General features: G+C 46.8%; 1 protein-coding gene across 2 annotated transcripts in view; it reads left to right on the forward strand.

Moving 5' to 3' along the window:
* LOC147697852 (von Willebrand factor A domain-containing protein 5A-like) overlaps positions 1-27017 on the forward strand; it is a 522842-nt gene that overhangs the window by 158881 nt on the left and 336944 nt on the right. For both annotated transcript variants that reach the window (XM_086934525.1, XM_086934526.1), the window contains exon 4: positions 9950-10172. In XM_086934525.1, the coding sequence (XP_086790651.1) occupies positions 9950-10172 (223 nt within the window). The remainder of the gene's footprint in view (positions 1-9949; positions 10173-27017) is intronic.

Raw genomic sequence — 27017 nt, forward strand, 5'->3', positions numbered from 1 at the left:
ATGGTCGGTGCAAGGCGGATGCCTAGGTACGTGATGTCTGAAGGCGCCCAGCGGAACACAAAATCCCGCTGCAGGTCAGTGACCTCCTCCGGCGGGATTGAAATATTAAGAATTTCTGATTTTGTGAAGTTGACCTTAAAACCGGCCGTGGTCTGAAAAGCACGGATCTCCGTCGTGAGGCAGCGCAGGGAAGTAGCAGGGTACCGTAGTGCTACTGTTAACATCAGCGTATAGGCTTATTTTATGTTCATCAGCGCCGAATCGAAGGCCCGTGATGTCTGTATGGGATTTGACACGCTGAGCAAAGGGCTCCATGTAAAACGCGAACAGGAGCGGCGAGAGGGGGCACCCCTGCCGCGTTCCCCTGGTGATAGAAAATGGCGCCGATCTACAGCCATTGACCCTAACGACCGCTCTTGGAGAGGCATATAGGGCCTGGATCCAGCGCAAGAAATTGCCTTTGAGACCGTATACCTGCAGTATTCGAAAGAGGAATCCCACTCAACCCTATCAAAGGCCTTCTCCGCGTCGATGGATAGAAAGAGGGCCTGGGTCTTTGCGCGGCGGATACCATCCAGCAAGTGCAACAACCTCTTGGAGTTGTCGCTGCCCTGACGGGTGGGAACGAAGCCTGACTGGTCCGGTTCCACCACGCCGTCCATAAGGGGGCTGAGTCTCGACGCGAGGATGCCCGCGAAGAGCTTGGCGTCGATGTTCAGGAGGGAGATTGGCCGGTAGGAACTACAATCCTCAGGATCTTTGCCAGGCTTAAGTATGACCGCTATGGCAGCGTCTGACATCGAGGATGTGACCGACCCCGTCTCAAGGAATAAGTTGAAAAGGCGGGCAAGAAACGGGGCCAATTCCCAGCAAAATTTTTTATAGAACAGTGCCGAGAAGCCATCAGGCCCAGGGGATTGGCGGAAATTACCTCCTCCACACGGATCTCAGAGTCCAGCTCTTCAACCGCGCTCTCCAACAGAGGGGTGACGCCAGCCTCCGCGATGTACCGGTCACACTCGGCGGGTGATGAACCCTCTCCAGTGTACAGGGATTGGTAAAAGTGGCGGAAGGCAGCCGCAATCTCAGGGTCCGTGACGCATGACACCGAGTGGCAATCTCGGATGGTGGCAATGGCTCGCGACTGGACCTGGGCCCGCAAGCGATGCGCAAGCATTTTGCCCCCTTTGTCTCCGCTTATATAGAACTTATGACGCAAGCGCAGCAACGCATATTCTGCCCTGTCGAGATCCAAGTGTTTCAACATGCGCCTCTTAGTCTCAAGCTCTCTCCAAACCCTGCGGGCCCCAGTGCGTTTATGTATAGTCTCCAAACCCCGGACCTCCTTCTCCAACTCCTCCCTCTTATCCCTTCTGAGCTTGGAGTAAGTAGCCGCCAAAGCAATAAAGTCGCCCCTGACCACCAGCTTCAGCGCCTCCCAAACAGATGCGATCGCAGTCTCGGCAAAGTAATTTGTGATAGTGTCCCTGACCTTATTGACAACAGAGTCTGCATGGAGCATGGAGTCTCACAACCGCCAGCCAGGAGACGGAGTGCGTGCGCCGCCAAGAGTGAAAACGACCGACAGGGGCGCGTGGTCTGAGAGGGATCGGGGAGCAATATCGGCGTCATGAAGGTGGGGCAACAGGGCAGAGGAAGCTAAAAAGTGGTCAAGACGCGCATATGTCTGGTGTGCCGCAGAGAAATATGTGTAATTGCGCTCTTGGGGGTGATGCATCCGCCATACATCATGCAGTCCTCCATCCGCCAACCACTGCTTCCCTTCTGTTGACCAGGACCCTGAGCTGTGCGATCTATTCGTAGACCTATAGATTGAAATCACCCCCCACCAAGAGGAAGGCGTCGGGGGAAGCCAGGACCTGGGCTAACGCTGCACGCAGAAAGGACTCCTGCTGTGTGTTTGGTGCGTACATGGACCCAACAGTAAAAATCGTGTCCCCCCCCCACTGCATCCGCACCGCCAGAAACCTCCCCCGGATATCCACCAAGTGTGCCAGGACCTTACAGCGCAGCCGGGAGCTAAAGAGGAGGGCCACTCCATTTTTCTTGGACGGACCAGGCGACCACAGCTGAAGGGGGAATCGCTTGTCTCGCATCCGACGCTCATCCTTGGTGGTGTTTGGGCTGTTGAAAAATTAGTCTGGCTGCCTGGTTTTGCACCAGTTGGAGCCGATGAAGATGGTATGCGGGAATCCCCACGTATAGACAGTTGGCATAGTCAATACGTGAGGTAACCAGGGCCATGATGACAAGGGTGAGAGCCTCTGAAGATAAGAACCTTCGGATCTTCCCGATTCTGCGAAGGTGAAAGAAGCAGGTCGAGGTAACAGCGTTGATGTGAGGCTGCATCGAAAGGTCACCAGAGATAGTGACTCCTAAACTCTTCACAGAATTGACAGGACAGGGGGGGGGGGACCAAGGGCTGGGGGCCAGAAGTTAGGGGTCCAAGGGTGCGAAGGCCCACCGATCAGAACCAACTTTGTCTTGCTAGGGTTGAGCTTCAGCTGACTGAAGTTCATCCACTCGTAGATGGTGAGCATTATTGATTGAAAGTTGGAGCAAGAGAGAGGGGAGGGGTCGATGGGAAAGATGAGTTGCAGATCATCTGCATAGTTAAAGATGGTAACAGAGGAGTGTCGAAGAGAGGCAAGAAGGGGCTGCATATAAAGATTAAACAAAAGAGGGGACAAGGCAGAACCCTGGGGAACACCACAGGGGAGTGAGATTTGGGGAGCGGAGAAGGTGGACAGTTGTACCAATTGGGAGCGGCGTTGGAGGAAGGACACAATCCGACAGGGCCGGGCCAGTGATGCCCGCATTTCTGACACGGTCGATCAAGATGTCATGATCGACCGTGTCAAAAGCGGCCGAGAGATCTAATAGCACCAGGGCCTGGGCCAAGTTCTTATCAGCCCCCTGTCTCAGCGCATCCATGACCGCTACCACCACTGCCTCCGTGGAGTGGGCCGGTCTGAAACCTGCCTGTTGGTCGTCAAGGAAATGAGTTTCCTCGATGAAGGCACTCAGGCAACGGGTGACATAGGTCTCCAGGACCTTTCCCAAATAGGGGAGAAGGGAGATAGGTCGGTAGTTACCTAAGACCGCAGGGTCAGAACCGGGTTTTTTTTAAAATAGGTACAACCACTGCTTTTTTGAAAGCATCGGGGACAGAGCCTGTGGAGAGTGAACGATTTAGCAGATCAAGAGGAGGACCAGGACAAGCCATAAAGGCGTCTCTTAGGATTTGGGGAGGGCAGCAGTCGTGGGGAAAACCGGAGCCGACAGCCTGTAATAACGAAAGAAAAATGTCCAGAGAAATAGGGGGAAATTCATGTGGGAGCGAGGATTCGCAGAAGGGAGGACACTGACCTGGGACGTGGTAGTGGAGGGGATATTGTTTTTAATCATGGAGATTTTGTCAATAAAAAAAAGAGTTTAAAGAGTCGCACAGAGCCTGCGAGGGTTGAAGCTGAGGCGTAACACGATCAGGGAGGGAAAGTTCAGCCACGATGGAAAAGATTTCTTTTGATTTTGATGCGGCGCTGATCATTTTCTGGGAGTAGTGGGAGGATTTGGCCAAAATGATGGATTTTTTGTAGGATTTTAATAAGTCAGTGTAAATGGACTTTAATAGGGGATCATAGTTTCGCCTCCAGCAACGCTCAGCCTGTCTAAGAAGTAATTTGTCAGCTTTCAGTTGATCAGTAAACCAACGCTTAGCGTCTTGGGGACGTTTAGATTTAATAGTTTTGACAGGGGCAACCACGTCGCTGGCTTGGGACAGCCATTGGTCAAGTGTGGCAGTTTGAGAATTCAAGTCAGAGTGATCAGAGGGGAGTGTGGTGGCGAGGGTCGAATGGAAAAGGGAAATGTCGGCATGCTTCCAATTGCGTGCCGAGAAATTGGATACTGAAGGGGGACGAGTAGGTACTGAGATTTTCAGAGAGAAAGAAATAAAGAAGTGATCAGACCAGGTGCAGGGGTAGACCAGGGGAGGGGAGATATCCAGATTGGTTGTCCATACCTGGTCAAGGATATGGCCCCTGTTATGAGTTGCGACGGAGATATGTTGCAAAAAATTTAGACCAAGTAGTAGGTCGGTAAATTTAAGTGAGGGGGTAGATTCATGGGGATCTAGTGGCCAGTAATTGAAGTCACCGATGATCAGGACCCTGGCGGAGTTGATGGCTGTCTGAGAGATGAGATCACCAAACAGGGATGAGAAGGAAGGCATATTAACAGGGGGGCGGTAAACTAAGACACAGATGAAAGAGTGTGTGGGAGACGTGAGTTTCAGCGTGAGTATATCAGAGTTTAAAATAGGAGTGGTTATTAGGGAGGTGAATTGTAAGTCAGAACGGATGATGGCAGCAACTCCCCCACCCGGTCTACCAGAGGACCTGTTAGATTGGAGGATATAAAATCCCGTAGGTATAGCGGCCATGATGTCCGGGAAGGAATCCGCCTGGAGCTAGGTTTCTGCGAGGAGCAAGATGTCAATGTTGCCACTGTCCAGAAGTTGAAATACTTCGAGTTGATGTTTCGGGAGTGAACGGGTGTTAAGATAAACTATCGAAATGGAGCGAGCACCAAGAGGATTGGTACTGGTGAATGTGGGGGCGGCGTAACAGTGGGAAGGGGTGATGGGGAGAGGAGCCAGGGGGGTGTTAGAAGGAAGGGAGGACAGTATGCCACATTTCTGTGCAATAGCAACTATGTGAGGAGCAAGGGGGGCACAACATTGAAAGGAACGAAGATCTTGAGATGAGTAAATAATGCGACAGGTAGCATGCATGGCCCCGGGCCTCGGTCGGCCGTGGACGGGCGCAGACGGGCTTGACTTGTGCGCGACTTCGGCGCTCCCGCTGCGCTTCCTCCAGGTCGCCATTTATACTGACTGACGTGAACCACTAGACCGCTCACCTGCACGGTGGAGAGGCAGGGCGGAAGTGGTGCAGAACAGGAAGTGGCGCTCGTGCAGGGACCCTCCGCGCAAACGGCACACTGCCGGGGCGGACCGGGGTCGAGAGCGAAGTAACTAAGGTGAGCAAGTTACTGTGACAGTCCAAGAATAAAGCGGGCGCTGAAGGGCATAACACAAAATATAGCCACGACAATTTTAAAATAAGCAAGCAGCTCGTAATCAGCTGGAGTAAGATGTAAAAGTTAATCGGCAGCGCTGGTGCACGCCCGCGGCCTTCAAGCCACGTATGTCCTTAAGCAGGAGGTGCGTCTCCTGTAGGAGGCAGACGTCACCCCAAGGCTGTTCAAGTAGGGATAGGACAGCAGAGCGCTTCACTGGGTTGTTTAGGCCCCGGACATTAAGGCTCATCACCTTCAACTCCCTAGCCATCGCATTCGAACTTGGCCTGCATCACAAGCGCTCCAGGTCAGATTCAGGGCCATGCCCGACTCCGGCAAGCATCCAGAACACACACCCATCAGTGCAAGTGGAATGAGCAGGAACTTACCTTTAGGGACAAATGGCAAAGGTCTGATGCGGAGTCCCCCCCATCACTCACTCCCCCCCCTCCCCTGCACACATTCCGAACCCCCTCTCAACAAAACCAAATTGAAGCAACAAAGGACAAGTTTGAGTACGCAAGTTTGTAGTTCAAGCCACATAGGCAAGGGGAATAGGCACCAATCCACAGTCTTCCTCTTCCCGATACGGGACTTACTCAGTCCACAAAACATATCAGAGTACCTGCAGGGGATACCTCTCCTCCGACGCCATCTATGTACCCTCTCGGGACTCACGGCACTTCCGAACCATCCTCCTGAGTGGCCTCCGTAACCTGGGCCACAGAGGCTACAGCTGCGCCCCTCTCTTGAAGACGTGTCGAGGAATCCGGGCCCTTCTTGGAATTAGAGCGGCCCACCTTCTGCCACTCCGCCGAGTGTCTTCTTCGCCTGTGAGCGTCGCCACCATTCATCGACTCCCTGTCCGTGCGTTCAATACCCAGGAGGTCCATGGCCATCTCGAGCGACCGCACTTGAACTAGTTTATTTTGCCAGCGAAAAATGAGTCAAAGGGTGGCCCCACATGTAGGCAACATTGCGGTCTCGTAGGAACGAAGTCACTAGACGGAAGTCCCTGCGTTTCTGCAGTGTGGAGGCCACCAAATCCTGGTAAAGCACCGGAGTATGCCCTCGGAACTGCAGGGGAACAGCATTGCCCGCCAGCTTGAGAATGCGTTCTTTCAATTGAAAATCATGCATGTATACAAGGATGTCCGGGGGTGGCGCTTTCGATCCCTTGGGTAGGCCCACACGATGCACTCTGTCCATTCGAATGTCCTTAGGTTCCTCGTCCTGTAGGATCTGCTAAAATAGGGCTTCGACATACTCATGAAGGTCCGATCCCTCGCCCTCCATGGCACTGCTCTGATCCGGATATTGTTGCAGCGGGAACGGTTCTCCAAGTCCTCCGCATGTGCCTGGAGGTCGAGATTTTGCTCGGTGAGCCTGATAACGTCTTGCTGAAGTCGATGTATGTCGCCCCCTGTCTCCAGGTCGTGCTCTTCTAGAGTGGCCATGCGTTCCCCTACTTCACCCACATCCCTCCGGACCTCTCTCAAATACGCTGCGAGCTGGTTGTGCAGCCCCGCAATGTCCTCTTTGATAGCCGCGAAAAGCTCCAGCATAAAGGCCTTCGTCGCGGGTTCCTCCGCCTGACTCCGGCCCGGGGACTTGTCAGCTACTGGGGACACAGCTGGCCTGGAGCTCTTCGGTGCTCCGTCCTTACCCAATTTTTCTTTCTTCATCCTGGCGGTGGCCATGGTCGACCCCCGGATGTCTTCCTTCTACCGTCACCCCCTCAAGGCCGTCGGGCCGCCACGTGGCTCTCACGACCAGGCCTGGCGTTGACGTGCTCAACTAGGACCACCTCCGGTCACCAGGGTTGTACTCCGATCTTAGGCCCATTGGGAAACCAGGTAGTCCTTCAGAAGGAGGGGACAGTCCGCAGTTCAGATTGCCACCTAGCCCGGCAGTGGGTAGGGTCGGGGCACAGGTTAAGGTAGTTCTGAATAGGGGCCCTACTCGCTTAGGGCAAAGCGCCACGCGGGGTGGGCTAGCGCACCTCGCACCAAGACAGAGTCCTAGTAGGCCGCGAAAAGCGCCTCAGGGAGCCACCGCAAGCATTGTGCAGCGGTTCTATCGCCCTCTCACCTCCGGGGCCACTCCAGCAGGTCGCAAGCAATCCGGTGCTCCCTCGCCGAGTTCTCCAGGCACCCCCTTTTGTTACGTCGGGGTTCCTCCACTCTCCCGTCTCCGGGGCCAGCACCACCAGCACCAAAGTCGCCTTTCAGGGGGCCCACCAAACTGACAGTAGAGCTCGGGCATAAGGCGCCTCAGCAACTCCCCAGCGTTGGGCCCACACAGGCCCCGAAGCCCCGGCCTCTCGTAAGTAGCTCTGCCGGGCCTCGGTTCACCGCTCTGGGCATCCACTCTCCGTGCCGCTCCGCTGTGGACTGCTAGCGTTGCCTATGGCCCGTCTCCCCATGTCCTCTTCAGCTAAGCGAGGCACGATGAGGGCTCCGTCTCCGTCCCCTCCACACCGGTAGCTTCACCCGTGCCCTGTCGCCCAAGAACCGCTCACTCACTCGCGCCGCTGGAGCCCGACCCGGCTCCCGACTCTGGCGCGCCGCAGGCCTCACCTGCAGCTCGGCTCAGTTACGGTGCCGGCAGGCAAAACAAAACCCACAGCCGGACCGCCGATGCAAGAGGACGACCGGGAGGCAATGATCCCCGCTGGCAAAGGGTCCCAAGAGGGTGCTAGGCAAAGCTTTAGGGCTCATGGCGCCGGAGGGACTCGGATCCACGTCCTACTCCGCCGCCATCTTGGCCACACCCCTCCGGGGCTCCCCTAATTAACATTCAAATGGTCTTTTAAAGACCTGTAAAACGTTCGGGTGTGGCTCCGTGTGTGCCCGGGATCTGTCTCATCCCGGGCTGCCACACACGACGGGGGGGCTGAAGCCCGGTGAGTCCAATGGGTGTTGCGCGCCTGGCTCGAGGTACCTCTGGTTCTTGGAGAACCTACAAACCCTATATTTCCCCACAACTGAAAGGGTCTTGCGACGTACTGGTACATTACGTTTGTAAATCGGTCATCGTGACAAAAAGTTACAGATGTAAACGTCACAAAGGGCTGTTCTTTTCCTACTAGTTCAACTTTTTTTTATTTCAATACTTCGTTTCTTTGGTAAAACTTTGAGAAATCTACACTTGCTGAGTTCGGAATGTTGTCCTATTTTCCTAAATATATAGCTTCCCTGGATCACCCTTGGGTTTTACACTGGTTTTCATCACAAATTGCAAGGAGGTTGACAGCACAGAAAGTAGCACAGAAAGTAGGAAAAATGGGAAAGTAGGAAAAATGGGCTACCTCATTGAAAAATGCCAAAACTGTGGTAAAATAAATTTGATTCAGCTCTGCATGTTCCTGAAAGCCCGGGAGAAGGTGTTTTCAGCACAGCAAGCCATTTCTTGCGCCATTTTTATGAAACAATCAGACCCTTTTATTCAGAGCACTTTTCCCTTATTTTTTCCCCAAAACTCGAAATGTTGCTATATTTCAGCTTCCTGCATTTGACTCCGCAAACCTTGGTACCTTTATAATCGCCAGAAAATTGGCAAAAAAGGACACAAATTTGGATTGAATACCTAATGTGGACCTCCGCACTGGTTGGGGGGGGGGGGGTTTGGAATGGTTGGGGAGTTCCTGCAGTTAATACATTATTTGTAAATTAAATTTTTGGCCAGGCAGCAGGTGACCAGGGAGGGCTTGGAAGTAGCTAAGGCCTCAGGGCTTGGAATTAGCTAAGGCCTCCGTGAAAAGGTATGTTACCATAAGTCTGTCTACACAGCTACAGTCCTACCTGTCATTAGTTACCAATGTACAACATTCCTTTGTCCTAACAAGATTCCGATTGAATCAGGTGCCTTGGATTTTAGCTTTTCCCAAGGGATTTTCAATGCCAGGTACGCTAAAGGTGTGCCCTTGTGACAGTTTCTCTGGAACAGGATCCTTTGCATTTTTTTGTGTGTAAATTCTATGCCCCCAGTCCTAAGAAATTATACTGCCACTATTGAGAGAGGCCAACTTTACCCAAGTTAGACCTGCATTAATTTTTCTGCAAATGTTACCCTCCCCCGTGGTGTGCTTCGGGGTCGCAAGCTTTCTGCTAGGGACCATGAGACTAAGGAAGAAGATGCCCTTGCAGTAGCTATGTAACATTCTTTAAACATGGTATTGGTATCATATGCCTTTTTAACATACTTTATATGTATAATTAACACTGTCGGATTTTTATCAATGTATGGATATTTGTTGCTTGACTTTTTAAAATGTCTTCTGAATCAATTGCAGTATTTGTAATTATATGTTTAATAGACCTTTTGTAATGGAGAAGTGTATTCCCCCTCAATGTGTGAACTGTATTTTAAAGTTTTAATGTGTCTTAATTGTTTACTTTTATGGCTTTTACTTGTCGAATAAAGTATTTTGTGAACTGAACAATATTTATAATCATGTGGTAATTCTACGGCTTTGTTGCTGAACAAATCTTGTTATTTGGTGTTTTGTAAACGTTTTAAACAATGTATATGTGGAATGCACTACAAGAAGTGTTTGCTCCATTGTCCTGATATTAATTTTGGGCTCTGTGTGTCCACTCTGAAAGTATTAACGCAGCGATGGCTGCGGTTAATGATCTGCATATACAATTTACAATCCTATACATGAGTAAGAGCAAACCTCAAACCGAGCGCAACGGTGGACTCACAAAATTGTTGGTCTTACCGAAAATAAACGCACATGGCAGTCCGGAACCTTCAAGGGTAGGGCAACTGATCCTCAAAAAGCCACGCGAAAGGCTTTTCCCCACCATTTAAGTAAATCCCTTTTCTGCTTTCATCTCAGGCCCATGAGACGTACGAGGATGCCATCAGTCAAGGTCAGGAGGCCTTCTTACTGGAACAAGACACCAGCTCTGGAGACATCTTCTGCTGCAGTGTAGGAAACCTTCCCCCTGGCCAGGAAGCATCTGTCACACTTTCGTTTGTGCGGGAATTGGCATTGGAAGCTGATGGAGCTGTTCGCTTTGTGTTACCAGCTGTGCTAAATCCACGATACACACCACAAGGTGAGACGTTTTGAAGAAGAAAGTAAAGTGAGAATAGTTTGGGGACAGTTGGGTACATAAAAGCTCCAGTGTGGTTCTTATTTTCAAATAGGTTTAAATTAATACTACTCGTTATTTTTAAATGTATTTATTGTTTCATATACACGTCATGATATTCATAAAGTAATAACTGCATTCATGATATGTGCCAGGAGAATAGTAAATATGTAACATTTAACTTGACTAGAGCAAATCCTTTCACAGAAAGTAAGGGCAAACTATAAACCAGCATTTACAATGCAATGGTCTCGGCAATATTATAGGTAGAGCTATTGGCATTGCTTATTATTATTTTTTTTTATCCCTAAGTAAATGTTATTGTCATTTCTATTGTCAATAGCTTAAGTGTTTGCATATGTGTTACATATTGCATTAGACATATTGCATTAGCAGAGAGAGAGTGAGGTAGCGAGATAGAGAGGTATTGAAATAGAGAGTGAGTGATGTAGTGAGAGTGAGGTAGATAGAGAGTGAGGTGGTGATGGAGAGTGATGTTGTGAGGTAGTGAGAAAGATTGATGTATTGAAAGAGAGAGTGAAGTAGTGAGTGTTAGTGATGTTGTGAGGTATTAAGATAGAAACAGAGTGATGTAGTGAGATAGTGAGGTAGTGCAAGAGAGAGTGTAAGTGACTTAGTGTATTTGTGAGTGAGATAGAGTGAATTAGTAATTTAGAAAGAGAGAGTGAAGTTGTGAGGTAGTGAGAGAGTGATGTAGTTATTTTTTGAGTGTGTGGTGATATTCGGAGGTAGTGAGAGTGAGATCGAAATAGATAGTGATGTAGTGATAGAGAGGTAGTGAGAGAGTGAATTTTGAGTAGTGTGTTAGAGTGAGAGATAGTAACTGTTGTAGTGATATTGTGTTGCTGTGAGAAAAAGAGAGTTGAGTAGTGAGTTAGAGAGTTAGTGAGAGAGTGTAGTATAGTGAGAGATAGTGAGGTAGTGAAAGATAGAGATGTACTGAGAGTGTTAGTGAGAGAGTTAGGGAGAGAGTGATGTAGTGAGGTGTGGGGGAAGAGAGTAGTGCGGGGGAAGAGAGTGGTGCAGGGGAAGAGAGTGGTGTGGGGGAAGAGAGTGGTGTGGCACAATGCAATGGTCTCGGCATCATTAAAGGTAGAGCTATTGGCATTGCTCATGACATATCTTTAAATCATAAATAAATGACATTGTCATTTACATTGCCAATAGCTTAATCGTTAAATAAATGGCATTGTCATTCACAATGGGCAACTGCAAGACTTTGTTTGTAATGTAAGCCATGCTTTCGCAGTACTGTTGAATTTCATTATCGTCGCCTAGTGCTATTTTTCAGCCGTATATAGCATGAGTTTTGTGGAGGTGCACCCTGCACGCTCACACGCGCTCACCCTACACACTCACACACTGCTCACCCTGCGTAATGCGAAAAGACCTAGCTCTGCCCTTCGGTCTGTGTTGTAATCGTACAGTAGGTTGTGAGTAGCTGCGCTTGATTGGTTGAGGCATCCCCTCCTTGCTGCTCCCTTCACAGAGGGCCGGCTGCCTCAATGACGCTCCCACGTGTTCAGCTGTTATTTGTTTTAGCTCCTGTGTGTCAGTGCACCGTGTAAGCGCACAAGCATACCCTGCTCTCTCTGGAACAGGCACTCGACACTCACCACTCTGCACTCACCACTCTGTGTAGAGTGAGTGTGTAGAGTGGTGAGTGCACTCGCTCTACACACTCACTCTACACACTGCACTCAGCACTCACTACTCTGCACTCACTACTCTGCAGAGTAGTGAGTGCAGAGTAGTGAGTGCACTCTGCACTCTGCACGCACTACTCTGCACTCACTACTCTGCACTCACTACTCTGCACTCACTACTCTGCACTCACTACTCTGCACTCACTACTCTGCACTCACACTCAGAGCAGATGCATGACTGGGTATACACACTTGTTTTTTTAAGTCCTACACTGGATAGTAGGTGCCGTTGATTCTCGTATTTGGCATCACTGGCAGTGGCCTGAAGTAGGGCAAGCAGCAGTGGCCTCCTCAGAAATATCTTGGGCCCGTATTGTTAAAGTTATGAACACAAAATGCAAAAATTAGAGTTTTAGAAACAAAAAGCTGCGCAAACGGCTGACAGTGGCTGAATGTTGACGCCACGCCAGCAGATGTTATACTCTTTACATATGCTTATTGATGCGACAATAAAAACAAATAAAAAAAAAAAAAAGAAATATCTTGGGCCCTGGCACTTATTATGGCACAAATTAAACACTGCTAACAAGTGATTTTGCTTTCTAGCAACCACGTCACTGCCTCATTATTTACCGCTCTGTTTTCACTTATATTCATGGACACATCATTGTTTTGTGCTTCCGCGCCAGTGGCGCTTTCCGTTAATGTACTTTCACGCAAACCACAACCTGTTGCATAACTTGCAGATTTCAACAAAAAACATTATGCCTGACCCCGCAGACTCCCGAGCAGCCTTCGAGGCACACACCTCTGCCGAGCTGAGGCCCAGGAGGACAGGCTGGAGTGCACGCGCGCCCAGCATCATCCAGTCCTGACACTAAATGCACACGCTGCAGGAATGCCAAATACAGTTCCAAGGCTTCCGAGAGCAGACAGCAAAGAATGGTGCACGCGCGCTTACCATCTGGATTCAATTACGGCACCCCCTGACAGCTGGTAATTGATAATTTATAGCCTTCAGCTGTGCGTCTCCGAACAGAATATGCAGGAAGTGGAGAAACTCCACAAACTATGGCCTATTGCGTGCTGCCTTGTAAAAAGACAGCCATGCGATGGCCAATTCCCATGCAGCTGCCATAAATAACAAACACAATTCATGCGCTTCTCTGGAATGTCTAGGTTACCTTGCCGAACTTCTCTCTAGAGGACTCTGGCCACACCCACTTCGTGGGATGTAGGCCGAGCCCTAAAAACCGGGAAATCCTGTGCATGAGCCTAATTGGTGACTCCAACGACTGCAAGGGAGGAAACACTGTAATCTGCTTCAAGAGGGTTTACAGCGCAATTCAGAGGCATCGTAAAGAATATGCGATCAGCGCCGCTAATTTTCCCCCCATGAGGCACTTCAGGCATCTCACGCAAAGGGTGACGACGACTTTCTACACCCATACGCCCGCTGCCCGGTAGCGCAAGAAAGTTAAATTGCTGCCATTACTTTATACTCCGAGATGGTTTTCAGATGTGGTCTCTCTTGAAAACCTCAGTGACATGCACTATTTCTGTCATCCACTAGGTGGCACAAAGTGACTAACTTTGGCGCTCACGGCCAACACAAAATTTGCCATTCATAGCGTAAATAAATAACGGCATTATTAATGTATACCACTGTATCTATACCACTGCACACTTGGACTATTTAGAGTCTTGACTCGATTCATTTTACATCAGGAATATTCGCCAGCGTTTGAACCTAAAATCATCGAGCCTGCACTGTTGTCGTAGAGGAAGCCACAAATGAAGCTCCAGGCGAGGCACATCGGGCCGTAATCCCAATATTTCTGTGACCCCGGCATAGATATTGCCATCAAGTGGCAAAGTGGAGAGGCCCGGCTGGAGTGCGTCTGCGCACCAGTACAGCCTTGGCATGCAATGCCCCCGAATCCGAACTCAAGACACAGCGGACAGAGGTCGGACGGAATATTCTTAGTCCAGGGAGTGGAAAAATGTACAGTGAACGCATTCCTCGCTGGATATCTCTCGATACGCATACGTGCTTATGTCAGAGCGAGAGAGTGGCTGCACCGCTAAGCAATGTCATACTAACCTCAACACCCTACCACACACGCAGATTGATTTATGGGCCGGTCCTCGTCACTCATACAAGCCCTCTACCTTATATGCCCAACAAACACCTACCAAAACACAGCAGGACTCTACCATTAAAATTGGTCGACATTGTGGAACTCAGGGCACAGAAAGGCGCTCAGACACGACCCGGAGCATTGTTCGCATTCTCCCAACCAAGCGCCAATATGTGGGCGATCACAGCAGGAAAAGGGTTGACCGGGTGCCTTTCTTAGTGACATGAATGAGGGCACGTCCTCCACGCAATCAAGTAGAGGACACTAGCTGAATACCCAACCAGTATCGTTACTGTTACGAAAAGCAGGCACAGCCACCACTAAAACCTGTCGGACGCCTCCATCTGCGTCCACCGATCGCTACCTAGCTAGCGCTCCAAATTGCACAACACATGCGAGGTGAAACTTACGAAAAATCACCCGCCCCTGCGCCATCGTGCCATAAACGACGGGATGGTGACGCTGGCAAATCGGACGGGACGAACAGGACCCATCCGACGGGACAAACCGCTCACAGGACACAGGGAAACACAGAAAGCAAACACAAAAAAAGAGAGAATGTAAGCCAAAAAAACAATATGGCTTACCTGCCGGTCCTTGCATCACGGAGAAAGACAAAACAAATAATGGCGGACACAAGGTTCCAAATTTTTCGAATTGGAGGCATGTTCGGTGTTTTCAGAATGGGCGTGGCCTAAAAGTGGAAAGAAGAACACCGAACACACCTCCAAATCCGAAAAGGACGGAGCCTATTCGGAGGGACAGCTCTCTCCTCCAATGGCTGGCCTTCGTTTAGGAAGCCAGCCAATGGGAGAGAGGCAAAAACAGAGGCGGGACAAATAGTCCACACTAAGAAACATTAAATCTCGGTACTTCCGGTTCTGCCTTCAGCATACCGGATATTACCTCGACCTAAAAATGATAACCAGTGGTAAAAAAGCTGAAGTATAAAGGGCTTTTCTAAGACTCAATGGACCTCAGATCCTGGCATAGGGTTGTCCCGAGGGGGTCGGGCTACTCTGGTTTTTTGCCTACTGGATTCGGACTGACTGGAGGTTTCGGGGTACATAGGAACACAGGCGCCTTGAGTAAAGGTTTTAGGGAAGGTTTTATTGGCAAATAAGTCTTTTTAAGTAAGGGTGCTGCTCACTCCTTGGTCTGAGCTGCGGGGTCCAAAGGAAAAGTAGCTTGCTCCAGCTTGGCTATTCCAGGGATGAGGTCCACTACCGAGGTGGTCCAGTTAGGAAACGTCTTTCAGCTCGGGTCTTCTCCGCTCCGGTACCGAAAAAAAAGGAAAATCGGGTCAGATAACTGGTTGGACCATGTAACACTCGTTAGGGCCGGGAGTGAGGGAAACCAGTGGTGTACTGTGAACTCTATACAACTCATGAGGTAGGAGTGCACGTGCGGGAAAGGATTGGGATAGCTTTACAAAGGGGCTTTACAGTATTACACACAGGGCTGACTCTTCTGCCCCACCCAACCCGCCACACGACCCCGTACCTCTTGAAGCCACGCTTTTCCCGTGGGAACGTGGCAGGGCGAAGCGTGGAAACGTTGGCCTCCTAGCGTGTCGGTCCCGGTCTCTTCTTTCAGCTCTGTCTCACTCGAATACCGCCGTTCTCTGTCTCCAGCTCCCTCCAGGGAAACACCATCTGTCATGTGTTTCCTGCTTCCTCCTTTTGACGTATCGACGTTGTCCAGGGGCGGGGCCTCTTCCTCTTGGTCCGGGAACTTAAAGGGACCATGCGTGTTGTTATCGTCCGGCCAGCCTGACTTCGGTTCTTCGTTCCATGGACAAGGTGGCAGCTGTGGGGAAAAGGGGCAAGGTGAGAGTGGGGTGGCGGACCACCAGTCCGATGGGGTAGTCGTGTCCTGACCGCATGCCCCGTCACAAGTGCGTACCCAGTAGCACAATCTAAGAAATATATGAAAAAATGCAGATGACTCCTCCTTTTTTTGTAACACCAAATCTCTAAATAAAAAGTAGGTATCTGACCGTTTAGGAATAGTTGTCCTTTTCAAAATAAATAAGAACTGGAAGATTGAGAAAGCAATCTACAGTGCTAATACCAACAATTACCATAATCTATATATAAACACGACCATGCCAATTATACTATAACCTAATAATACCATATATTAGTGTTACTGTGTACCCTACCCCCTTTTTACTTGAAGTTGGTTAGTATTGCACACTTTGTGTGCCTCTTTATAGGTATCAGCTATCCATGGTTTGAATACCAGGGAGCTATGTTATTTCACTATTTCCTATACATTGCAATTAAGCGTTTTGTCATTAGTGATGCTAGGTCTGCAAACTAACACCTATTTCTGTCTTTCTTAGGGTAGGTCATCAGACCTAATAGATATTCTTCTGGCTTAAATAAGTTCATCTTTCCTTGTTACCCTGCTTATCATTGTTTCACTCAAACCCAATATTCTTTCTTTACTAGGCAGTCCTATGTCATACGTAAAGAAAATCATCTTGCTTAACTTAAAGGTATTGATGTAGAATGCCCCTATACTTTTAGAAGTTAGTTACATACTATGCAGGTAATTATTTTGTAATAATTCAAGCCTTGTTTTTGTGGAGATTGTAACCTGATAACCTCATACCCTGCACCGTTCTGTGTCTTATAGTTCTCCTGCCCACGTTTTCACAAGTTTAATCAGATCACATTTGAACATGTCTAGAAGTGCACAGTACAGTAAGATTATCAATTTCCTACTATTCCTGAAAGAGGGTTTAAATGTAAGACCACATGTATTTCTGGTCCCATTTCCTCCTATTCGTATGTCTTCCTGTGTCTGCAGATCTGTGTCCAGTAAAAGAAGTGTTGCATACTTCATGTTCATAGGATCATGGCTTGTACCGTAAATGTTCTACCAAGTGTCTTGGCCACTTTCTCAAATTTTGGCATACATCACAGTCCTAAGTCTGGAACATAAACCTCTGAAGTTCTCATTCTCCTTATTCTTCTAGCAATGCCTGGCTGTACACACAGTACCAGGTCTTCTTGCCACTGTTCCCTGATCTTACTCCAATAGCAACTGATAAACTCAAGTACCACCCTCCCTTTCTGCCCATGTCAAAGATATTACCTCTTCCTTGTTTTCCTCTCTATCCACCCAGCTATCCACTGGAGTTGTGCCCGCCAGGTAATAATGTTTCAAAGTTTGGAGAACCCAAAACTACGTCTGTTGAGGAAGCTTTAATTTCCATAGTGACACTCTCTTCTGCATCCACCACCCCAAATCAGGATTCCGAACTAGTGAATTCAGCTCCCTGAACAGTGTTGAGGGAAGTAACATTGGGAGTGTGGATGAGTAGGTACGCAGTCTAGGTAACCACACTCATCTTGAACAATGTAACACTTGCCATCAATGCTGGGAAACACAACTCTTCCCAATATCAATGGGAGTAGCTTCTTCTAGACTATACCAGGTCTCAGTGCTGTTGTAAATAACCGTGTATCAGTTTTAATTATATCTCGGTTTAAGTTTTACATCTAGGTTTCTGAAGGTAACTTATCTTGATGCGTTGCAAACTGGTGACCCTACATCTGCAGAAGTTATCTGCAATGCCGGAAACAAACTTGTCTTATTTATTTATTTTGAAAGTTTTATAGAGCGCGAACCAGACCCTTGCGGATATCAGAGCACTTTACAGTAAATACAATTCTTTTGACATCAATAACAGGCTAGTTAAAACACGTATACAGACAGTTTGTAAAGGCACAGTGATAAGGTAATTTACAGTAAATACAGTTCTCGTGACATCAATAACAGGTTACTTAAAACATGTATACAAACAATTTGTAAAGGCACAGTGGTAAGGTACAGCTAGAAATTATCCCCTTGCACCGATTAAAAGGAATATAAAATGTCTAGATTGCTTAAAATGGTCCTTGTCATTGTGAGGTAATAGTGAGGGTACATTAGGTCGCAAAATATCTTTAACTCAGGTGAATTTGGCCATGAGAATAGATTTTACCTCCTTTTTAAAGGAAGCAGTTGAGGGTTCAGTCTGGTTTCTAAGGGTAAAGCATTCCACATTCTGGGTGCCATCCCTGAAAAAGTTTGGTTATATGTTTTCTTCCTATTGAATCTTTGTGGTTTCCGTAATAGGATTTCCGCACTTCTTGAAGATCTGATCCCACCAGAGATCGTCAGTTTCTGTGCTAGATAGCTGGGAGCTTTATGATGCAGGGCTTTATGCGTCATACATGCTGTTTTCCAATTAATTCTGGCTTCCAGAGGTAGCCAACATAAAGACTAGACATCTTACTAAAGTCATAAAGTGCTTACATCACTGGACAATCATCAATACGCGTATCTCTTAAATAAAGGAGTGCATTGTCCACATATGATATTGAGTGGCTCCCACCTGCTATTTGTGTACCCCTGTCTCCTGAGCAAACGGGAGTGGGGACGAGGCATCCCTCTCTCTACCCCTCCCAATTTTACAGGATTTGAATATCTCCCTTCCAGTAAAAATGAGGTCCCTTGTATTACCATATAAAAGTTCAATCCAGACCATTAGCGCTTCCTCAATCACAGATTTTCTGAAGACTGCAAGTACATTCAGTCTAGCGTATCAGACTTATTTTCTATCTATTGAAACAACCATGGGGATACCAGCTGATTCTGCAATTTACTCAAGGAGGTCAAGCAATCGCCATATGTTGATCAACGTGTTCTGAAATCGATTAAATCCATTGTGGTTACAATGGATCAAATCTGGCAGTAGGGTCGTCAGCTGTGTCACTAATATGTTATTTGAGATCTTATCAATCTTGAGGATCAACAACTGGTGATATGTTTTCATATATGGCAAGTTCTGTTGTAGTTCAGGAAGGGGCTCTAGCACTGCCTTTCTAGATGTATATTAACATAAGAAGAATAGAATTTGGCCAGGAGACTGTTCGATCTAGGTGTCTTTCCAGCAGCTAGGTCAGACATGGCTCCCCTAATTTCTAGTAATGTTCCATGGATTTTGAGTATCATTACACGTTCTGGGGAAATCCGCTTCAGGGAGAGGTTGCCACTTAATCTGCTAATGCCGAGGTACCCACCTGACCATGCCCAGCATACAGATCAGAATAGTATTTGGCCAAGATATAGTTCTTATCTTTTTGGTAATGTGCTAGAGCAAGCCAGGTCCTCCCTGGACCGGAAACAAGCATGCTTGTTTCCAGTCCAGGAAGGACCTGGCTTGGCAGTTCGGGCTGGACTGTTTCCATCGGGCACAGGGTCAAGACTGATTTGCATATGGCTGGGTTCAAACTGGAATGGCATCGTGAGCAAAAAAACGATGGATTTAGGCACAGATCTCTGTACTGGGGTGAATGTATGACATTGTTCTGCATTCTTTCCATCAACTGTTGTTTTTGCATCTGTTCAATAAAAGCACAAGGTTTCTGAAGAATCTTGAAGTTGATACCAGTGATTCTTGCAAATTTGTAAAACCCTGCAGCAGAATATCCATTTTTGTGTTAAAACGAGACCCAGTGGAGCATTGCAGACATAAATATATATATGTATATATGTTGGAGTGGTTTACTTGAGCACCAGATTGCACTGCATGAGGTCAAATTCATTTTGGTTTAACCATGGGAGACTAAGTGATTTGCCCAGAGCCAACACCAGACTCGAACCTGATTCCTCAAATCCCCAATGTCTGCTGTTCTGCCAATTAATGGGTGAAGATGCCTTCAAGGGAATTTATTTTATGCGTGCTTAATTATTTAGACTAATTTTAGGAAGGATCGATTAGTGATCCTTATTAAGAATCAATCAAACACTGGAGTTTCAATTCAGTTTAAACAATTTGTTTCAACAAGACACAACATACAAAAAACAACACAAGGTGTATTAGAAAAATATAATTTTATCCAATTTTTTTTTAAAGAAATCACTTCATATACAGATAAGTGAACAAACAGAAAATTAGGACTGTGGGTACACACATAAGTAAATTAATACGTGACTCAATAGCCCTTCTGCCTCCACCCCCAACCCCCCCACCCCCTCGGTGATTGCGGCAACGTCATCAGAGCAGGCCGGGGAACGGCTGGAAGCTATTTGCATCCACCTCGTCAAGAAAAAGAAACTCACTAAGAAGAGTTTTTCTATCGGCAGTTAAACAAAAAAAAACAGACACAGGGGGAAAGGAAAGAGTTTTTCCTTTCCCCCTGTTCCTGGTTGGAGTGGATTCTTGCACCACGATCGCCAGTGGGGCCAGGCTCATGGATCAGGACACCCTCATCCCTCAGCTTATTGCCCGTCTATAGGCTGATCTGCCTTCTGGGGCGGGAGTGGGGGTGAAATCGGTGATAATTCGCTTTTGGGGAGTGGCCCCTTTGGCAAGGGTCACTCCCCTTTTAGTAGGGCACATATTTTGCCCATTTCTGCCTGCCTTGGGGGCAGATCAGCCATATTTTTAGACCTATCTGCTCCTAAGAGATTCAGAAACCCACTGGACGCCAGGGATAATTGTTTGCGGATGTTCTGGAGCAGGCCCTTTGACAAGGGTCACTCCCCTGTTTTTTGGGCACATATTTTAGGCAATTCTGCCCCAAGGGAGGTCAGAAAGCCACTAGATACCAGGAAAAACTTCATGGGCACATCGGGAAGCAGCCCCATGGGCAAGGGCTGCCCCCTTTATTGGGGCAATATTTTGGTGTTTTTTACTTTTAACCATCAGTGCATACTCTCTCTGTAGTGAGCACCTTCTGGGCAACACATCTTTTTGGAAACTGATCAATAAGGGAGTAATATGTGGTATGTTTTGTGTGGATCCCACTATCTTTACTTACCCAGAAGCCCTTGTAAATTTAATTAATTGACGAAAACATATTTTTTTCTCACATTGCTACGTGGGACAGTTGTGGGATAACTGGGCCGGCACAAGGTTCGTAGCACCCAGCGTGTCCCCAAGTCGCCTGAGGAAAAACGGAGCTTCACTTGTGTGTGTGGGTGGGCCAAGTGCCTGTGACCGGAAAGGGTCCAAAAATTATCTATCACAAAACACTGTTTATATTAACCATGGGAGACTTGTGGGAACACTGGATGGGAGGAAATGTGTGGCTTTCTGCAGATTCCAGAACATATCCTCACAGAAATGCAAGGGAGTCCGGGTAAAAAAACACATGGTGAGAGCCATGCAAGTCACCCAACTCTCGACTCCCCCAAGTGTCTTGTTTTAAAAAATGTGCTAGTTAAGTAGGATTCCCTAGGTGCCGGCTGAGCTGGGGCCCAAAATCCATTGCTACCCACATTGCAAAAAGCACATTGTTTTTCAGCAGAAAATTGTGATGTTTCTACCTTGTATTTGGTGCCCTGTCATTTTACGGCCACTTGGCCTACCAACACCAATGATGCACCAATGATGCACTTTTTGTCTCGGGAGACTTTGGGGAATGCTGGATGGCAGAACATTTGTGGCAGCCTGCAGAATCAAAGACTTTTCCGCACAGAAATGCAAGGAAAATTTGTTTTTTTTTTAACAAAGTTTGAGCTGTGCAGGGGATTCTTGGTAAACAAACCTGGTGAGTGCCATTCAGGTGACCTTACTCTGGACTCCCCCGAATGTCTAGTTTAAAAAAATGTGCTGTTTTGGTAGGTTTCCCTAAGTGCCTGCTGACCTGGGGCCCAAAATCCACTGCTAGCCACCTTGTAAAAAACGTGCATTCTGCTGGGTGAAATATGATGTCTCCTAGTTCTCGTTTTGGAGTGTTTTGAGTTGCAGGTGCAAGGCCCAGCCACATAAGTCGGGTACCATTTTTATCGGGAGACACGTGGGAATGCAGAATAGTAGAACATTTGTTATCACCAATTGAATATACCTACTTATCAAATGTAAGCAAATGTGTAGCACAGAAGACCTCTTACATAATGCCTTCTGAAACACATGCCAGTATAGGTATCTATAAATTAAGAGATTTACAAACTACTGCTCCTAAACTCAGAATCTGGTGTAAATTTTAGAAATACTGAGTTTTCCTTGATAACCTTTTTCCATTCTTTGACTTACCATATGAACTGCTGTATAGTCTGTACACAATAAAAAACCATTGTAAAGGGCAGCTCAGTTGTTGGTTCTGGGAGACCTACAAGCCCTATATATCCCCACAACCAGAAAGGTACAGCAAACGTCACAATATATTTATTTTAGAAAATCTGCTAGTAAGAAGTTACAGATGAAAACGTAAACACAATGTTTTTTTTTTCAACTCAAATCCAATCAAATATCTTTATTCGGGACTTAAAAAGATACCATTAAAGAACATGAAAATACATACATACAATATTTAAAAAGCATTTTTTTTTAAATTACATATTAAGAGCAATAAAAATAGGTCTAAAAAGGGGCGAAGCGAACAATAGATCATTGGGAATCTTATACAGACATTGATTCAGTCTATAAATTAATGTGGGTCGATATTTCCCTGGTGTTCCTTAATCTCATAGCCACCTTAATAAAACTTAATATACATAACAGGGTATATGGGTCTGATGCTTTTTGCAAAAAAAGGAGGGCTGCTTTAGCATGTCTCAGTTTTTTATTTTTCAAGATCCTTACTAAAAACTTCCGTCTAGGGACTGAGTAAAAAGGACATATTAAAACAAAGTGAAGGGTATCCTGCGGAGACCTAGTGTCGCAGCCGCAGGTACCCTTCAGCTCTACCGAGCGTGTGAAGCCTGCGGGAACAGCCAGTAAATGGTGAAGGAGATTCAATCGAAACCTAGTCATATAGAATCTTTCCTGCGCATTGTGCATCACCGCTAGGTATGGTTCCATTCCAGGCGTTGTTTTTAGTGAACCATGGGCCACAACGGATATTTTCCCGGTTTCAGCGTGGGCTCTTCTGGCAGATGCCCAGGCAATAAAAAGTTTTTTTACCAGAGTTTTATTCAGGGTGGTCGTTGCCTCCGGCTCAAAGAACAAATTCTTGCAACCAATTCCTTCCATAGTGTCTTTTACATATTTGAGCCACAGGATCTGTCCCCCTCTGTCCCGGCTCAAGCAATCCTTAATGATCTGTCTGCTGAGGTCGGCCTCTGGGTTAGTCCAGATCTTAATCCATGCCAGGATGGGTCGAACCATGATTCTATCCTCAATATATGGCTCGCCCAATTCCATGTGTGCTATATATGAGGGTGTGCTCTGAGGAACCTTAAATCTTTTAATTTTTTTTATTTTTCTCAGCTTGTATCTGGTGCACATGATTAATTTTGCAGCCCCAAACTTCTGCCCCGTATGACACCTTGGAGCAAGAAACCGCTCTATATAGGTTCAATATCTGTTCCGGTGACCATCTACCTAGCCTCCTCCCATATGCCATTATGGCACCCGTTGAGGCCACCAGTTTGGCTACATGTTTTTCAGCCAAGTTTCTGAATTCCAGTTTCTCATCGAAAAGTACGCCTAGATAAGAGAAGGACTTAACTCTTCCTAGTCTATGTGGTCCTATGCTGTGTAAAAAAATCTGCTAGTAAGAAGTTACAGATGAAAACGTAAACACAATGGTTTTTTTTTTCAACTCCATTTCAATATGTTTTTATTTCAACTGTAACTTTTTATAGGGCAGTCTTGAAGGATCTACAAAAGTGACCCTTTACAGAATTCAGATTTTTGGCTATAATGCAGAAATGTATAGCTGCCTAGGATCCACAATGGCTTTCACACCTGTCTCCACCACAAACTAGAAGGAGGTTGAAAGCACAAAAAATGGGAAACATGGGCTATTTCCCAGTAAAATGCCAAAACTGTGCTGAAAAATGTAGTTTTATGATTCAAGTCTGCCTGTTGCTGAAAGTTGAGAGATAGTGATTTCAACATTGCAAACCCTTCGTTGATGCCATTTGCTTTCTTCTGCAGCACTTTCCCCCCCATTTTTCCCAACCCCTCCCAACCCCCTCCCCAAATGTAGCTGTATGTTGGCTAATTTCTTGGCCCCTCTAAGGAAATCCACAAACCCTGGGTACCTGATACCTTTATGTGGGCTAAATGTTATGGAGGCCTAAAAGCAAACTACCCCCAGAAAGGGGAGGGGGGCTGTGAGACCTAGCATTGAAGAGATTAAAACTGAACTTGGGGGACATAGTTCAATGCCTTTGCATTATCAGTGTTGGTACAATTGTCAAAGGGGGGTGCTGACATCAATGTTACATTACGGAAGTCACAAGGATTGAAAAAATCCTAGTTTCACACTAAGTGTAGCAATGCACTCAGCAAGTGAGTGGTGAGGGTTTAGTATGTAGCTGATGGTGCATTTAGGAGTACAGTGCCACCAATATATTTTAAAGTATTGTATGGTAGTGCACTGTCATTTATTTACAGACAGCACATTTATTATTGAAATAGCCACTGAATTTGCTCAGATATGCAGTTGTATTAATAAAACTATATAGCACACAAATGCTGCATCCACACTGCTTATGAATATTCCTAAGGGCAGCCCTACGTTGGATGCCTTTTGGTCCTTACATTGGCTTCCGGTACAGCAACGGGTCGATTTTAAGTCCTTTTGTTTGGTACATAAGGCTCTCCACTGAGGAATCTCCGGGGAGATACAGAAACTGTTTTCTAGGTATTCACCTACTACAACACTCAAATCCACCACGCTGGGTCTTGTCTGCGTTCCAAAAATCCGGAAGGTAAGGTGGGGGGGGCGCTCCCTGTCCTTCTGTGCGGCCAATCTATGGAACAAGATGCCGTCCACACTTCGACTCCAGCCTAACCTCTCTATGTTAAGGAAAGAGCTGAAAACGTGGCTATTTTCTAGGATTTAAAATTCCTTTATGACATTCTGTTTTGTGTACCACAACCAGCACCAAGACGCCTCAGCATTCGAGCGCTTAACAAGAAATAATTCAAATTCTAACACAAATGATAACGTGTGGAAATCAGGTTACAGTGAATGTTTATCAATTGTGCATCACCAAGTAAAGTGTCTTGGCTTGTTTTGAGCCTATTAAAGTAATTATTTCTATCAAGCTTCAGAATTACAAAAACAGTGCTTTTTTCCTTTCATTACTGCTAATATATTCTCAAATAAGGTTGCAGTTGATTTACAGATTTTGTAGTGTTACAAAAATAATTACATCTTACAGCCTTTCCTTTCACATCAGAAGTATTGTTACATACTTCACTTAAAAAACTCCTTTCAATTTGCAGCCATAGTAAGAAAAGTAAACACCATTTCCCATGTTAAAATGAGCAGGAATTAAAAATGTCCTAGCTATCGTAACAGAAAGTTTCCAATTCTATTAAGGACTCGGAGTCGAGGATTATGCCTTCTCTCTTCGCTTTATTATTACAGTAGCCTTAGAAACAATAACCAGACTACATTTCCTAAAAACCTTTAGGGAAAAATGTAGTCAACAAAGAAATGTCCAATAGGAATAGTCCTTCATCATCCAATCAGGTCACTCTGCCTCCCACATAGTCTGCTCTCACTGGCCCTTCCTCCTCTTTCTTTGCGCAAAGCGAAGGCAGTCAATGAACAATCTTTAAACGTCCTGTTTACCCACATCTGAACCTAAGAGGACAAGGAGATCATCAGTCCATATAAAAGAACCCATGAGACTAAATACTACATTATGAGGCAGACTATCACAGCATTATGAAGAAAAAGAACAGTGTGAGGTTGAGTCTATGAACACAAGCAAGTAGAACAGAAAAATTGGCATTGCAAGGCAAAAGTCATCAATACAAGGAAGCATAAACCAGTTTACTTTCTACAATACAGGTGGGAACTCCTCTTAGCAATCCCTAGGGTGGGATAATCCTCGCCTCTGAGTCCTTAATAGAATTGAAACGTTCTGTTTCGATAGCTAGGAAATTTTGCATTCTAGGTCAGGACTGGAGGCGAGGATTATGCTAGTTCAAAGCTTGCTCACCACGAGGTGAGCCATGTCCAGCACTGGCTTGAAATAAAACCTCTTAAAGGTCGAATCCGAAGACCAATTGGCTGCGTTGAGGATATCCTCCAAATGGGCACCTAAGCCAAACGCTTTAGAAGCCATCGCTTCTCGAGCCGAGTGAGCGCTAAAATCCTTGAGGCTGATGCCTGCTTCCTGCATGACCCACCTAACCCAACTGGCTGTGGTAGGAGAGTAGACCACTTTAAAGGGCTTGCGGAGTGAAATGAGCAGTTGGCATTCCCCCGGAGGCCTGAACTCCTCAGTCATCTCCTCATAGGCTTTCAAGCAATGAACGACACACAACTTTGGAGAATCTGGAAACTTCGGATAAGAGATAACTCTGGTATGACACTTAGTGCGCCTATGTAACGTAAAAGTGACCCAAGACGGGGAAAATATTCTGGAAGTGATGTCCAGGGCCCAGACATCAGACACACAGCAGCAATGAATGAGACACAATAACATTGCCAGTTTCTCTGACAGCTGCTTACGTGTCAAGAACCGGTTGGATTGCCAGGATAAAAACAAGTTGAAGACATCGTTCACATCCCAGAGTGCTGAATATTGTGGTTCCGGGGGAAAGGAAAGCCAAATGCCACGGAGGAATTTGCAGATAAGGGGATGCTCTCCAACTGGCGAATTATCCAGTGGCACATGCTCCGCTGATATGGCTGAACGAAAGGTATTAATAGACCTCTAGGCCAAACCCTTAGAAGCCAAATGGGCCAAGACATTTATGATGTATACCACACCTGAGTCCACAGGATTGATATGCCGCCGCATACACCAACGGGACCATCTGCCCCAAGCGGATCTGTAATATTTGACTGTACTGAGGACTAGTTGTCTTGCCCCTCCCGCCCTCACAAGAATAAAAGTCGCGCTACTGCTCAAGCGCGCAGACAAAGCAGATTACCATTCCTGAGGCGGAACTTTAGATAGTTACATTCCAGCTGACAACCTGGACCTTGATCAGGCCGAAGCCAACATCTCAGACTGGCTACTAGCAGCAAGTAATATACATGCCCCATTAAATCGTCTTAAAGCCGCCCGCCGCTCGGATACCC

The sequence above is a fragment of the Lissotriton vulgaris genome, chromosome 8 (assembly GCF_964263255.1).
Source record: "Lissotriton vulgaris chromosome 8, aLisVul1.2, whole genome shotgun sequence".
Classification (NCBI taxonomy): domain Eukaryota; kingdom Metazoa; phylum Chordata; class Amphibia; order Caudata; family Salamandridae; genus Lissotriton; species Lissotriton vulgaris.